The sequence below is a fragment of the Eutrema salsugineum genome, unplaced genomic scaffold, assembly GCF_000478725.1.
Source record: "Eutrema salsugineum unplaced genomic scaffold, Eutsalg1_0 scaffold_6, whole genome shotgun sequence".
Taxonomy (NCBI): domain Eukaryota; kingdom Viridiplantae; phylum Streptophyta; class Magnoliopsida; order Brassicales; family Brassicaceae; genus Eutrema; species Eutrema salsugineum.
This window is the reverse complement of record NW_006256547.1, coordinates 529,145-545,249: the sequence shown is the minus strand read 5'-3', so window position 1 is coordinate 545,249 and position 16,105 is coordinate 529,145. Positions and strand designations below refer to the sequence as shown.

General features: G+C 35.0%; 4 protein-coding genes across 5 annotated transcripts; 3 read left to right on the top strand and 1 right to left on the bottom strand.

Annotated features, from left to right (window-relative positions):
• Positions 1–4,295: 4,295 nt before the first annotated feature.
• On the top strand, positions 4,296–5,929 carry LOC18011739 (scarecrow-like protein 32). The gene is made up of 2 exons (XM_006393881.2): positions 4,296–5,215; positions 5,475–5,929. Exons 1-2 carry the CDS (start codon positions 4,320–4,322, stop codon positions 5,881–5,883), a joined length of 1,305 nt encoding a protein of 434 aa, XP_006393943.1. The 5' UTR covers positions 4,296–4,319; the 3' UTR covers positions 5,884–5,929.
• A 254-nt stretch (positions 5,930–6,183) lies between these two features.
• LOC18011738 lies at positions 6,184–7,943 on the top strand. The gene is made up of 2 exons (XM_006393880.2): positions 6,184–6,302; positions 6,749–7,943. The coding sequence occupies exon 2, from the start codon at positions 6,768–6,770 to the stop codon at positions 7,707–7,709; it is 942 nt and encodes a 313-aa protein (XP_006393942.1). The 5' UTR covers positions 6,184–6,302; positions 6,749–6,767; the 3' UTR covers positions 7,710–7,943.
• Positions 7,944–8,034: 91 nt separating this feature from the next.
• On the bottom strand, positions 8,035–9,428 carry LOC18011935 (peroxidase 73). Its single transcript, XM_006393879.2, has 4 exons — positions 9,165–9,428; positions 8,872–9,072; positions 8,582–8,747; positions 8,035–8,459 (listed from the first exon to the last, which is right to left on the bottom strand). Exons 1-4 carry the CDS (start codon positions 9,378–9,380, stop codon positions 8,053–8,055), a joined length of 990 nt encoding a protein of 329 aa, XP_006393941.1. The 5' UTR covers positions 9,381–9,428; the 3' UTR covers positions 8,035–8,052.
• A 4,718-nt stretch (positions 9,429–14,146) lies between these two features.
• Positions 14,147–15,852, top strand: LOC18011850. Of its 2 annotated transcripts, XM_006393878.2 has the most exons (3): positions 14,147–14,282; positions 15,073–15,246; positions 15,349–15,852. In XM_006393878.2, the coding sequence occupies exons 2-3, from the start codon at positions 15,166–15,168 to the stop codon at positions 15,793–15,795; spliced, it is 528 nt and encodes a 175-aa protein (XP_006393940.1). In that variant the 5' UTR covers positions 14,147–14,282; positions 15,073–15,165; the 3' UTR covers positions 15,796–15,852. The 2 variants fall into 2 exon arrangements, with proteins under 2 accessions (XP_006393940.1, XP_006393939.1); XM_006393877.2 differs by lacking the exon at positions 14,147–14,282 and having other exon boundaries at positions 14,976–15,246.
• The last annotated feature ends 253 nt before the right edge of the window (positions 15,853–16,105 follow it).

Genomic DNA, 16,105 nt, shown 5'->3' with positions numbered 1-16,105 from the left:
ACCGATATTGGGAACGTCATCTCATCCTCCAGCCTTCAATCTGCTCCGTCCGTTCCACTCACAATAATTAGGTCCACCTAATTACAATATCTCTTACTACCGTAAAAAAAAACATATTTGAAATATAATGACATTCTGAGGATATAATAATTAGTTACACCTAAGTACTACAGTATCTTTTGTTTTTCATGTCTTAAACTATTAATTAATATAATGAACCATTTAACCAGCTTAGGACCATACATTGGTTTCAAGTTTAATACCAAAAAAAATATGAAATCCGATAAAGATAATGAAGATTTTTTTTTGTTAATACACTAATGAAAAAAGACTAAGGATTTTTCACTTTTTTTAATGTTTACCAGACCCATATCCAAAGATGATATCATCAACGACTTGTCTCAAGATACAAATTCAAGTCAAATCGATAAAAGGATTAGAACGACTCGTGCTGGATGTAAAAAGCCGTAGCTGTAATTGGACTCTGGTAGGGCCTATTAAGTCTTTTTTCTGCACCGAGCCCACTTGCTGACTTAATAATATTTAGCTTTATCCAATCCATCACAATATTGACATATGGGGAAATAGTTTTATCAAAATTGTAAACATCCTATCACATTGAGCATTATATTTTATTTTGCCCGATTCTGAAAATAAATAAATTTGAATTACTCTAAAAAAAATATCAAAATATCAATTAAAACTCAGTACTTAGACATAAGGGCGAGATGAATGATTTGGTTTTAACTTTTTTGGCGTTTTCATATAATGTTATAGGAATATAGTCGTTGAAAGATTTTACATGACGTAAGATGATTTTAAAGACAAAAGCCATGTCACTGGTGTTGTTTCTGCCACTATCGAACAGGCAAAATTTAGTATATAAAACGATCCTTGGTCGTGGGAGAGTCCAAGAGACATATGCCCCTTCAACAATTTTATCGGTCGCACTCGTGCCCTAAACTCTTTCCATCTCCTCCTAATCCACGCACTTTGTATTTTGTCATATTATTACGTTATCCACTAGAGATATTTTTAACCAAGAGAAATTAAACTGATACTAATATATACGATTGTCTATTGATCCCTTCCACACATGTCGGATCTAATTTAATGCAATTAATATATACGTTTTAAGGTTTATAATTCCAGTGACATCATGTGGGTTCAGTGTTTAAAAAATAAAATTGATGAGCTTTTGTCGTAATATACCAACTTACCAATTATTGTTCATATCGGTGACATAAACAAATGTAAAACAAATAACGGAATTAATTAGCAAAAATAAAGCGATAAAATGATGTAGCATTGGGTAGTTTTTAAAAAATATAAAAATTCGAAACACCAATTCGTATTTTGTGGAACACAGGTCATGATCTATAGTATTAATGTAGAATAAATAAACATAATTACAGAGTCCGGACATAATATCCAGGTTTGTTAAAGCAATAGTATACACTTGCGTATCAATAAGTCAAAGCACGTCAATACTAAGAGATAATGCAAGATGATCGAGAATGTTCTGTTCTGTCGGGGGTAATTTGGTAAGTTACGCGAGAGGAGGCGTACAAAATCTGACGACTTGGGACCAGCGGAGATTTAGAAGCGATGGAGACAATGACCGAACGGTGTTCGAACACGTGAAAGTCACGTGAATGTCTCCCGCATCGCCGGAACTTATATCCAATCTTGGCCTCTTCTTCACCCTACTACAAAGATATTTTGACAGCTTTTACTAATCTTTTCTCACACCCTATATATTACGTATGAAACTTAATCAACTACATATACACGTAAGTGAGGAAACAGTAACATAAAAAAATCGACTAATACACCCTCTATTTGATATTGTAACGAAAATAAAAAAAATTTCCGTGTGGAATCAAGTGTTTAGATATGTTTTGGGTGGGGGGAACTTCCACAATTCTTTTTGTCCATTTGTTTTAAAAGTGGGGAACTTGGGCACATTTAAATCAATTTTTTTTTTTCTTTTGGTTGTCAGTGAAGCCCAATGCACTTTAGCCGTTTATATCATTAACTGCTTTGATAAGCCCAATGTAATTTGGGCCAATTGATATGCCTGGTTCTTTTTCCCACGAATGCGCCGATAGATGCGATCATACACGATCCTAAGAGCAATGCGAAAGCTTAAAAGGAGTGCTTAAGTGATGTTTTTAAAAAAATAAATCTAAATATTCAATTACTCTAAGCATCGAAACTCAAACAAGCGTCTTAAGCATGGATGCTTACCCGACACGTGTCAAAATTGATAGGCTTCAAGTGTGAATGCAAAAAAAAAAAAAATTCTGTGTTGGATAAAATTTTATTCATTTCTTCTCTATCGAAAAAACCCGACCTTCGATTTCTCCGTCTCCGTCTCGATCGTTTAGATTCTAGGTTTTCTGGGAATCTTGCTTCTCGCGATTGCTTTCTAAGGCTCTGTTTTCCCAAATTCTGTTCAGATGTTTAGGCGTGATGAGGATAATCACCGTGAAACGGTGTCGTTTGTGTTCCCTGTGTACCACAAATTGAGAGCTGAGATCGAGAGATCCCTGACCAGAATTTAGCAGAAGTTTTGGATGTTGAAGAGAAAGAGAATGGAATCTTTGTGGAATCAATTGAACAAGAGCTGGTAAACCCTGTAAAAGTTAACGTTGTTTTTACTGTAAGCGCTGGTTCTTTGGACTCCTCCATTGGAGCTTACAAAATCAGAATTGTTTAACAAAAATTTTTAACTTCAAACTAATAATTAAATAATACTTAAGCACTCCTACCATTGAACATGGTCTAAGCACTTTGATGCGTACCAACTGTTCTATAAATTTTTAATTGCAACATTTAGGGTCAAAGTGATACTCCAATCCAGGAGAACAATACTATCAATTTCTGCTGTGTGTAATTCAGTTTTAAGAAAATATTATTATGATAATTTCTTTTGTTAATTGTAAAATCTCTCGTGTTTTATTGTTAAAATAGTCCAATTTTGTTTGTTTATTAGTATCTTTGGAATCGATTCTTAACAAAACACTATCAAGTCAGCCACGTAGACTGTATACTAGTACATGCGATATAAAGTTATTAAAACTATGCGTGGCCACTTAATTGCTAACTAAACACGTGAATAAAATAAGGGTTTGAGTAATTAGCAGTAAAATCATGTTTGATCAAAGTAACTAGCCAGTTGAGCTGACTAAAATTGACACAAATTAACTCTTATGGTTGACAATGTAGTATTTGTCGTGGTGTCTAATTCAACATCGGGTAATGAAATAAAACCAAACCCTATCATGTCCTCTAGTCCCTGTTATCTCAAGGCCTAAGGAATCATCCACAGAGATTCCAAAACTCTCTGAGGAGCGTGTGCGTGTGTGTTTGTAATGTATATCTTGGATTTATTTGCCCACATAATTACATACTTTGCTCGGATTTTCCTTATACATGTTAATATACATACGGTGTTTTAATATCCATCATGCATATACGATGTTATATATTTCCATCATGCATTAATGCATATACGGTATATTCCGACACACATGTATATAATATAGAGATACTGGTTTGCTTAGTTATCATATGACTATTATTTGTAACACTAACATACAAAAAATGACAATATCTCTTTCGAGTTCCACATGGTATCAAAGTTATGAATTCGAATTTCAGTCGTTAGGAAATAAATAATAATCTGCTATAATAATCTGAGATTATAGACAAAAACTTATATTTTTGGTTCTTACAAAAATGGACGTTTTAAAATGTAGCTAAGTCGGGAGTCGGGAACATTGTTTTTGTTGAAAGAATAATACTTTATACAAGGAAATAGTTATCTATTAAGTATAACTATATATGGAGCGTACGAGAATTTGGAGGGCAAGACGACGTCATAAAATGGTAAAAACTTTTACGAAATGAAAGATGATTTGTCCATATACATAGAGATTGCCACCATAAATGCTATACATAAGTTTAGCTATTTTAGAGACATATTAACGCCTATATCAATTAAGACCCAGAGAAACGAAAACGAAAGCACATGACCAGAAAAAAGGCTGTACACCTACGTTTTGTCTCGATTCAGGTTCAAAACGGTGCGTTTCATACTGATAAGGTACTACTCAACATGTCTCGTCTCTTTCTTCCTTCTTGCCTTCAACACTCTCTCATCCTTCTCTTCTTTTTTTTTTTTGTTCTATCCTCAATACATACACATTTGCATTTAATGTTATTCCCATCTATCGTTCGTTTGCCTTCATCTTCTTAAAATTCTCATAATGTTCTTTCTGTTCGCCTTCCCTAATTAAAACATCTAGTAATTAATGAACAAAACCATGATTCTAAACCCGACCCGACCCGTTTGGTCCGGTTTCTCATCTTCCAAATCTCTTTGCGGCGATGCAAACTGCATGGAGCAGCTTCTCCTCCACTGCGCAAACGCCATCGAATCAAACGACGCCACGTTGGCTCAACAGATCATTTGGGTCCTCAACAACCTCGCTTCCCCTGACGGCAACTCCACTCAAAGACTCGCTTCCTCCTTACTCCGCGCGTTGATCTCACGCGCCTCCACCAAGTCCCCCGCTTTCGCTTTCCTGTCCGCCGCTTCCCCACTATCCCAGAAAACGCTTCACCGCTTCTCCGTCATCGAGCTCGCCGCGTTCGTCGACCTCACGCCGTGGCACCGTTTCGGATTCATCGCCGCGAACGCAGCGATCCTCGACGCCGTCCAAGGTTATTCCTCCGTTCACGTCGTTGACTTAAGTTTGACTCATTGCATGCAAATCCCTACTCTTATCGACTCCATCGCAACCAAACCATTCAAAGAACTACGACCTCCTCCGCTTCTCAAACTCACCGTCGTCGTCGCCGAATCTCATCCGCCTCCACTGCTCGGAATCTCCTACGAAGAACTCGGGTCAAAGCTAGTAAACTTCGCAGCCACACGTAACATAGCAATGGAGTTCAGAATCATCTCTTCTTCTTATTCCGATGGCCTCTCTTCTCTTATCGAACAGCTACGATTAGACCCTTTCGTCTTCAACGAAGCTCTCGTCGTTAACTGCCACATGATGCTCCATTACATTCCCGACGAAACCCTTACTTCTTCGAGTCCTCCCAGATCAGTTTTCTTGAAAGAGCTCAAAGATCTAAACCCTACGATAGTAACTTTAATCGAAGAAGACGCAGATTTCACCTCCAGAAACTTTATTTCCAGGTCTGTGTTTAATTTGGTTACTCACCAATTAATGCTTATAACTTCTACTGTTTTCTAAAAAAAAAAAAAAACTCTAAAGAAGAAATTTTGACCTTTTTGATCGGATTATAAAAAACTTAGTGAAATCTTGGCGAAAAGGTACTTATTATTGGAGATGCTTACTTTGACACTTATTGACGATGAAAGTGATATTGATAATACATATATATGAGTAATTATTAAAAAGGTGAAATACTAAAATGTGTGATCATATGTTCAGGTTAAGGTCTCTCTTCAACTACATGTGGATTCCTTACGACACCGCCGACACGTTTTTGACACGTGGCAGCGAGCAAAGGCGGTGGTACGAGGCGGATATAGGCTGGAAGATAGATAACGTGGTGGCCAAGGAAGGTGCGGAAAGAGTTGAGAGATTGGAGCCCAAGAGTCGGTGGTTCGAGCGGATGCGAAAAGCGCAGTTCACCGGAGTTGGCTTCAGCGAGACGGCGGCGAGGGAGGTCAAAACGATGCTAGAGGAACACGCCGCCGGGTGGGGAATGAAGAGAGATGTTGATGATGATGATGACGTGGACCGTTTTGTGCTGACGTGGAAGGGACATAGTGTTGTGTTTGCCTCGGTTTGGGTACCAATTAATGGAGTTGATGATGTTACGTATATAGAAGCTTAAATTGGATAATGATGTTTATCTTATCATTAATCAAGGATTAGTAGTGCGTAGTAGTACTTAATTAGTAGGTGATGCGATAAAAAAAGTGTTAACCCAACCCGACCCGACCAGTTGTGTCTAGATGTGCTGACTTTCAAACTTTGTTTTGCAAATCAGGTAACATGATTGGTCCGTTAGCTATATCTCCAGCTGTGTAGATTTTTGCACGTGCCACGTTGACTAAACGTTGACTCTCTCAAAGCAGAAGCTTCTAAAAAAACCAAAAGAAATTAGAATATGCGATCTATCCGTCTAAATTTTCCCAAAATTCCTCTTCCTGTTTTTTTTTTTCCCCAGTCGAAGTCGCGATTAAAATCGAATCATTACTGTTCAATTCAAGCTCGATTCGATTCTTTGTTTTCTGCTCTCTTGTTCTCAAGGTAAGTTAAATTCGGCAATTCAAATTTTTCTTTTTGGCTCTCCGAAGCTTTTTCCGAATCTGGTAATCTGTAGAAAGGAATTCATGTTTCTCTATTGTGATTGAGAAATTATGAAGTTTAATTTCTGTTTATCTCGGGACTCGAAACTGGTAAAAAGTCTGGATTTTTAGTTTATTAGGCTACTGTTCAGTCTTCATTTGTGTTTTCGTTCTGGGAGATTACATGGTTTTTTAAGTACCAATCATGTCAATGAACTTGAAAAAGTTACTTAATTCATCAATTCCCAATCTGAGTTTCGTAATTCGGATCTCAATTTTGGTTTTTCGTGTGTATGGCAACTGGAGTTGACCTCTTTATCTCTTGATTTGACTTATACGGATCCAGATTCGAATTTTACAATTAGGTTCTTGTGTGAATTTTCTAATTTTTTCCATTTTTTTAAAAAGGGACATTCGAGGGACCCAAATGCCAACGGGTCAGCATCATATCGTTAGAACAGACATTTTGGAGTTAAAATCTCAGATAGAGAAGAAGATAGGTCGGGCCAAAACTGAGAGCTATCTTAACCTATTATCAAGATTCCTGAGCTTGAAAATCAGCAAATCTGATTTCGATAAACTAATCATTGCGACGGTGAAGAAGGAGAATATCAGTCTACACAACGCTTTGCTAAGAGGGATAGTTAGGAATGTATGTCTCTCAAAGGCATCTCCATTGATAAAGAATGAAGACGTAGAGAAGAAGAAGAAGAAGCAACTGAACGGTGTTTTTCAGACAAATCCTAGTTTCAAATCTTTATGCAAAGACCTTCCTAAATCGCCTCGTAAAGGAAGGACTCAACGGAGGTTCAAGGATTGTAATGGAAGCAAAGGAAAGAGTCAAATCACTGAGGTTGTGTCTTCTAGTTGTAAACGACAATGGTCATTGGAAGATGGTGAAGAAGTTGACCAATCGAGTCGATGTTCGAGAAGTCAACCCGTTGAAGCTCCATTTGGTGTTAATCTTAGAGATGTGATCAAGAAAAGACATCATCATCATATAGGGACATGTTACTCCTCTGGTGAGCTTCCTGACTCGATTTCCTTAAAGAAGAAACTCGAAGACGATTTGGGAATAATGGAGGAAGGACTAGAGGTTTCCGTTGGGTTTGCTAACTCGTTGAACGCGGGACTCAATGTCTTCTTGAAACGATTAATCAAACCGTGTCTAGAATTTGCGGCTTCAAGGTCTAGTAGCCGAGGAGAAGCATGTTCTTCAGCATCTATGGTAGATTTTCAAGTAGCTATGGAGTTAAACCCGTCGATACTCGGGGAAGATTGGTCTGCAAAGCTTGAGAAGATCCGGTTAGACACACCTGATTTTCCTGCAGATTTTCAGACAAGACAAGCTAACCCTATAACTAGATAGATCTGATTTTTCAATTGCAGAGTTTGTGTTGAACATCATCTTTAGGTTTTATGTGTATATATGTCTTGGTGCACTGATTTTGTAAGCTTAGGTCTGATTTGATAAACAAATTTAATAGAAATAAGGTAGTAATTGTTACAGCCAAAAGCATAAAAACACGATATAAAATTGTTAATGTTTTTCAGGGATACAAGAAGCAGGAACAGACGGAAGATACCAAAAAAAAAAAAAAAACAAAATCATACATATTTTGTCAAGAATCAATTCTAGAAAACAGACTCAGAAAACTCAGAAAAGAAAATTCCTTTTTTTTTGTTTTGTTGGCACTGATTTTTTCCTCTTACTAGTTAAACGCTCCACAGTCGCGACGGATGTTACCGTTGCGTCCAGTCTTAACGCCAACACGGCCGAGTTTGGTCATAGCTCTTCCAAAGGCGGCGTCGAAAGCAGCGGAGTTCTTGGCCCAAGCGTCAACGGTGGGCCTAGAGCGACGATCGGTGTAGAGAACTTGATCGGAAGTGAAGAGTCCTTTGCCGTTTTGCAGATTCTTGAAGTAAATGTTGTCGAACTTTCTTGGAGAGACTGGGTCAATGTTAATAGCGATTCTTGGATCAACGTTCTTGGGACAAGCCGCTTGAAGATCCTTAGCGTAGGCTTTGTTTAGAGTTGGATCAACGGAGTGTGTGCGGTTGAAGTTGTAGATTCTGTTGAATACTTTGCTACAGTGAGCGAATCCGACGGTGTGAGCCGCTGCATCGTTTGGAGAATATTTTTAACGGTTAAGATCATTAAATGGATCACCTTTCATTTTCATTTGTTAGGAAGTCTCATATTAAGATAGAGAAACGCATGAGAGTTATATAATTTGGTACCTGAAAGGGCGACCATATCCTCTTGAGTAAGTTTGTTTTTGGCAAAGAGCTTGTTGAGTTTGTCAACGTTGTCATTTGGTCCTGGCAAGTTTCCGTGGACGCTTGCAGCCGTCGACACCAAACCGTCTCGCCTACCGAGTTCCACTGGGTACGACTTTCCTCCAGCCTAAACACATCCAAAAAAGCTACATTTAATAGTTATAACCAAAAAGTTTCGTACTTTTGACCTATATTTTTTTTTTTTTTTTTTTTAAGATTGAACCGATAATTGTTTTTATAATATAACTCACCGCGACAACAACATCTCGGGTGGCCAAGGCAAGGATATCAGCACAAGAAACTTTGTTTCTGCAACTTGGGATTGCGTCAAGGGCTTTCTTGGCTTTGATCACAACATCGAATCCATCTCCGGCCAAAGACACGTTGTCTGGATGATCCTTCTCGGCTTTGTTGTCAGGCGTTGATTGAATCAGGACTGACGCATCACATCCCTATATATTGAAACAAGTAAAACTTTTTAACTAATCATACTAGCTATAGGTTTCAAATATAGAAAAAAACCACCAAAAGTTTTGAGCGTTACGTTGACGAAGCAATCGTGGAAGAAGAGACGGAGAGTAGCTGGGATGGTGACGAATGTCTGTTTGACTTTTTGTTGGACAACTGTCCTCACTGTACGTTCAACATTTGGACATGAGCTTTTGTAGAAATCGGTTTTGAGCTGAGCAGTGGTTGTGTCCGGAATCACGGAGATGGTGAGGCAAAGAGCCACGGCGAGAACCATACCAAACCGCGCCATTTCGTGTGGAATTACAAGTTGCTGTGTTTATGCCGAGAGGTGGTCCTTGGTTAATGAGAAATGAGGAAACTATGGAATAATATTTATAGAAATCGTCAAATGGACTTTTATCATATATTTCTATTTTTATAATCTGTACGTGTTTTGAAGAAACTTTCAATTTGTGGCCGAAGAATATTTATATAACTTGGAGCCACGATCTTGGTGATGGCCGACGAGTTGCTTCTCCAGTAATTTGGGATTTGAATTAGTAAAAGAATATGACATTTAATCGTTGACTTTGTAGAATGTATACGTATATTTACTTCTCCCGGTTTTTTTCTGCTTTGGGCCCATTTCGGTATTTTGTCTTCAGTGGGCTTTTTATTTGTTTATGAATTAAGACCCATTAGAACTAAATATACTTTTTCAAAAGGGTACATCAGACAATTTCAACGGAAAAATATGAATATTGAATACTCTTTAGGTGGGTCCATCCCAGGGAATCTAAAAGGCTCCTTTAACAGCAACAAGAAAGATGACATTTGGCACTTTGAAATTTATAATGGATGTTTTCTTTTTTATGTCTAAAAAAGAAAGAAAAAAAGATAAGATACTCAATCGTGACCTTCGTGCATAGCAAAAATCGTAACAATTTTTTATAACTTATAGGAGTCGGTGACCAAAAATCATTTGTACTTATATTTGGATAAAAAAGACTCTCATTTATGACCATTTTTTGTTTTTTTTTAATGTAATTGTGCAGCCTGCACTTACAAACTTACAAAGTAAAATTCATGGCCACGGATCAAATAAACTAAGTTATACGTTTACCGGCAAGAGTTTGTAAAATTTACATGTGGCATAAAGGTAAATGTGATCACAATAGTGTAGTATAGTTTTGAAAAACCTATATATTTCATCAAAATTATAGTGAAATTGTAAGATTATTTTGATAGTTAGATTGTGGATATAATATACTTTAATCAGTGTATATTGTTATAATTTATTTATTTTGTTAACTACGTGATATATATTGACGAACCCAACTCATCCCAAATTAAGTAAGACGGCCAAAATATTTTATAGTGGGATAGAAACTCATTAAATATTCGAACTTATGCTTTTTCTGTTATAGCTACAAATCCCAGTGATCTAACCGAAAATGCGTGAATATATTTGTAAATATTTCTCTCATCGAAAGGAATCGATCCTGAAACTAGTCGACCACGAGCTTCTTGGTTTGTAAAATAAATTGAAAAAATGAGTACTGTTTTTTTATAAACATCAAAGTTGAAACTGTTACCCATCGCCATTGGTCATCATAATTGCCCTTAGTCACACACGAACTATAAATCACTTGTTTAATCATCTTTTTTACTTTCAAACTCTAATAATTAAGCTCGTGATTATGAATGGGAAACCCGAGGTTCAGAATTTCAGAAGGCCGTGATCCTTGATTTTATCAACACGTCTCAAAACGAAATTTCATCTCCTCATTAAAGAAATCCTTTTTTTTTTCTTTAACAGCATCATAACAAAACAACTACTGTTCGAAATATAACCTATAAAAATTAATAATGTTAAAATGCGAAGAGCAACTTTAACTTTCTTTCATTGCACGTCAATTTTATTTTTCAATTTTAGTACAGTTTTAACCATTAAGATTTCTAAATCAAATTTAGTGATGTATTTAAACGAAAACTTGTTAATTTCAAATTAAATGTTAACAAACGTTACAAACTTACAATATACTTACATAACTAAATGCATGCATTTCGATGTTTATACTGTTACTTATTGTTTGAAAAATAATAATCTCAAAGCACACAAAGACACGCATTAGTGAAAAACATACACATTTACTTGTGTATAATAACGGTAAACCACAACAATTATAGATCCTTTATTAAAAAAAAACATCATAGAGTCTTATTAGTCGCGCTGTTTTAATGATATAAAATGGGAAGTTTAAAGGGACCTATTTTAGAAAACCGAAGTTAATAAACAAATTAAAGGTATTCGTCGAAGGCGCATGATCGTAGCATAGGAGGGACAAGACATGACTGTAGGAGTCAGTGTCTCGTTTTCATCGAGAACCTACGAAGAAAGACACTTCTTCATCTTCTTCACAACTCTCGATCGTTATTTTAGACTTTATTATGTATATCTAATTGTGTTGCGTCCGATCCACATATTTTTCTAGTGATAAAACAACAATTGCCCTTTAAATAATTGTGAACAACAATTTCCGAGGAAGGAGTGAGAGAGCACTCCACAAACGCGGGCGTCGATCGGACGCACGGCTCCATGCCATTGCCTCTCCTCTCTCCGGCAACGCGTGCCTCTCTCTCCAATTGCATGATTTAAACCCACATTTCTAAGCACGTTTTTTTTTTGGTAACAGAAATAAAATTAGTAGCTACTTGTCACATGTTATGTATTAACATAATAGATCGTTACATATGTAGGTAGCGATAGGATTATTATATGAGTTAGTGGTTAGGCTGTCAAAATGAAAAGACGGAGAGGGTTAGTGGCTAGGTATTTTATCTGATATCTTTTACATTATTCTATTATGAACCTAAATACCTCTTTTCAATTGTACTGCTGATACGTAATTTTGGTTCATCTTCAGTAGGAAACCCACTTGAAATTACCATGAAAAAACTAGTTTAAACTTCACATAACAAGTTCTTAAGAACTAAATTCATCTAATTTTATGAAGCAAAAACTAACTATTCATCCGGACCATATTCATCATGCGAACCAAATATATTGATTTTATCACGAAGACATAGCAAACAGAGTATAATGAAAAGGGAAATTCATCGTCCAGAACAATATAAAATTTAAGATGAAGTATATATTGAGATTCCCTGATGCCTTTTTCTAGAATCCTAGTAACCATCTCGAATTAGCTTAATTATTATACCTTAAGACCCAAAAATATAGCTTAATTATATATATGTTAATGAGTTGTAAAGGATTTGACATTGTTCCCGTTACGGAATACATAAAAAAAAAATTGACTTTATATAGAAGATAAAAATAACACAAAACGGCCAACTAGAAAGCCATGCCTTGTATTAATTTAAATTTGACATAACATGCAAACTCAACGGGATAATAAAGTTTCATTTTAGAAAATAAAAAGTCGGTCCAGGAACATTTAATCAGAAACCATTTTTATATAATAATTGCGATTATTACTTGTAGAAGAATTATTTGGTCACTTTTATGTGTGTTTCGTAGATACGGTGGAGATCAGATCCTGTTGGGTCAGTTTTAAGTCCTTTGAACAGTTCGAAAGGACATCCTTAACCGAATCCAACGGCTAAGATCTCTTCTCCTATACTTGTAGGACCCACGACATGCCACCTATTCTCAGATTCTGATTCGCCCCTTCCCTAAATATACCAAATTATTCCCCCAAAAAGTCTGTTCTAATTATTTTAGCATATGTTATCAAATACTCTCTCTGTTCAAAATGATTGAATGTTAAGATTTTTGTACACAGTTTAAGAATTCATTTAATTTTTATTTTTTCTATACTAAAAATATTATTCATAATCCATTTAAATATCATTACTCCCTCTATTTCATTATAGTTGATTTTCTGAATATTTACACATAGATTAAGAAAATTATAAATACTCAATTATTTACTATTTATTTTTATTAATTAAGTTACTTTTATAACTGATTTCATTATTTATATTATTACTTTTTCTTTTTTTAACTGTGCATTAATGAAATAAAGCAACATACATTAATATTATTCATTCAATTTAAAGAAGAGACATGCATTTATTAGATGTAGGAAATCAAATATTATGAAACAAGAAAAAAAACTTAGAAAATCAACTATAATGAAACAGAGGGAGTATAAAAGATCAAAAACTATAAAAATTCATTAAATTTTGCATTGAAAAGTGAGAACATCAAATAATTCTGAAAAAAAACCTTCTAAAGCATCAAATAATTCTGAACAGAGGGAGTATTAATAATCATACTTCTTTGTATAATGCATAATTATATTAATTATAAATATATTACGACAACTGGGTTTGTTGATTAGTTAGTCTGGGTTGCATGTGATTCAAGCTCAGCAAGATATAAGATGTTCCCCGTTATTTTTAAGTAATAATTATTATCGAATCATAATTTTCTTTTTAATTACTATAAGGTTTATAAGATATTAAGTCTCCAACAACCACTAAATTCTCATTTAGTTTGCGAAGAATTTACAAAAAGTTTACTAAATATTCCAAAACAATTTCGATATTCATGATATATAGAGATGATTTCAGAATACGAAGTGAAGTCTAAATATTATAATTGTTTTTACGAATTTATTATGCGGGTATGTGATGGATCCGAATTTGAATCTAGTATTGTCTCATCTGTCAAGCATGTATCCATATGTATACGATTATGCAGAAATACATATATACATAGTTACATATATATGTATATATAAATTAAAATGAAATATTATATGGATTGTAAGTGAAGCTTTGCTGGAGCTGTCTGGGGAGATGGCAAATGGCATATTTCTTAGAAGAACCTTTGAAGGCTATTGGCTAAAGACACTGTTGTTTGTTTTGGCATGAGTATGCAACAATCACTTTGGTTTTTGTGATATGTGAGAGAAGGAGATTAATTAATATTTTTAAACAAATGATTACCTAAACCCTTTTTTATAATCATTATATTAGTGAAAGGTTTTTTTTAAAATAATTTATCTGCAGTATATATAACTACGAAGAATGTGACGCACCGATCCATATCTCTTCTCTAAAGCTCATAATCATCTATTTGATCTCAAGCTCATTATTCTCTTACTAAAAAAAGTCGCTTTTAATTCTCTTCATCATCTTCTTCCCTCATAGAATCAGCTTCTAAACCTAATTGTTCCAGGTTAGTCATGATAATCCGATCCTAATTATCTTTTTTTTTAATATGATTTTTTTTTTTATTGTTTGTCATTTCTTCATCAGCTAATATATAAGTCAAAGGTTAATGGATCCCTTTATTAGATTATTTTTGTGAACCTATCGGTCCGATTTTGTATCCTCCAAGGCCCCAGTGAAAAACCTCTAGCAATGCAACAAGTTAAAAATACACAGAAGAGTTATAAGCTAATATTAGGGGGGGGGGGTGTTGAATGTGGGTTTCGGTTTCGAATGATTAGGTTTTTGGATTTAAGTCAAAGTAAACCGTCTATATTATCAATATGCAGGTTATACGGGTTTTTGGTATAGATCTAAATTTTATTTATAATCAAATACATTTTTAGTTTATAAAGAATAACTAAGTTTCGGGATTTGTACGTTCAGTTAGGTTCAAATTCAATTTTCTAAAAACCAAAATATAAATTTGTTCGATTTCATTTAGATTGAACACCTATATTATTATTCCCACCAAACGTGACATCAGTTGTAACTCTAAAAACCAGAAAAGTCCATAAGAATGTAAAAGAGTCTTATTAATGAAAAGACAAGATTGACATGCGTGTAAGGGAAAGAACATGAACCACCAAATTGGTTTTGAAAGTACGATAAATATGTGTGAGATTTTGTATGTATAGATATATGAAGATATTTTTTGTGCATGTGTGCTCAGATTTATAACATTAGTGGCTAAAAATTGCAGAATCTAAATAGAGTACTAGCAGACAAAATTCAATTTCTTTTTCTTTTTGTCACAGGTTATTACAAAGCGAAGTTCCAAGTTCGTCATATCAAATCTTCTTGAGATCTTCTTGAGATCTTGATGAAATAAAGTCTTAATTTCTTGGAACATGGAGAAGCTTCTTAACCCGTACGAAAAGCAGTACATGAAAATGGCTATGCTTAAACACGAAGAAACCTTCAAGCAACAGGTAAATACTACTAATTAGTAGATTCTGATCTTTTTTATCTTATGTCATATAAGATACATATGAAAACTAAAGTATGGTTTTGGTTTTTAAATGCATTTTCAGGTATATGAACTTCATAGGTTATATCAAGTCCAGAAGATATTGATGAAGAACATGAAGATCAACAAAGGCAATCATGTAACTCCAGGACCAGGGACTTTCATCAGACGAGTTGACCATGAGATTGACCGGCCGGTGAATTTTCCCGCCCGAGGTGAATCCGGTGGTAATGATATAGAGATTATGGACGAGAGTGAGATCGAGCTAACGCTTGGACCGTCGTGTTATAGTGGTGATTTGATGAGAATGAACAAGAAGAAGAAGAATTCTTCGCCGGAGGTGATGGGCAGGAATTTAAATTCCGGTCGCCGGAGTTTCTCGTCGTCTTCAACAGGGTCAAGCAATAATAATCACAACAATATTGAAGAACAATTGAGTCAAGAGAGATTGACGAAACATCAAAAGCAGAAGCAGCCGTGGCTTCAAGCATTGACCTTGAATGTTATTTGATAATAAATAGTATTCATATTTAACTATATTCTGAAATAGATTTGAGTTTCTTTCCAATTTAGTATTTCTTTAGTGCTTCATCATCATGCCTCTTATCAGGTGATCTTTTTTTTTTTCTTTCAAAAAAATGCGTATCAATAGTTTTCTTCTTTTGTAGTCCTTTTTAGGTTTCTTGTAAAAAAAATCAATATGCATGTTTTAATTTGTTTTCGAAGATAAATATTAATTATTTTCGAGTTCAACATAATTTTGCATTCCCAGAATCAATCATAGTAGTATGAGTATCTACACAAGGTTCGATCTTTACATT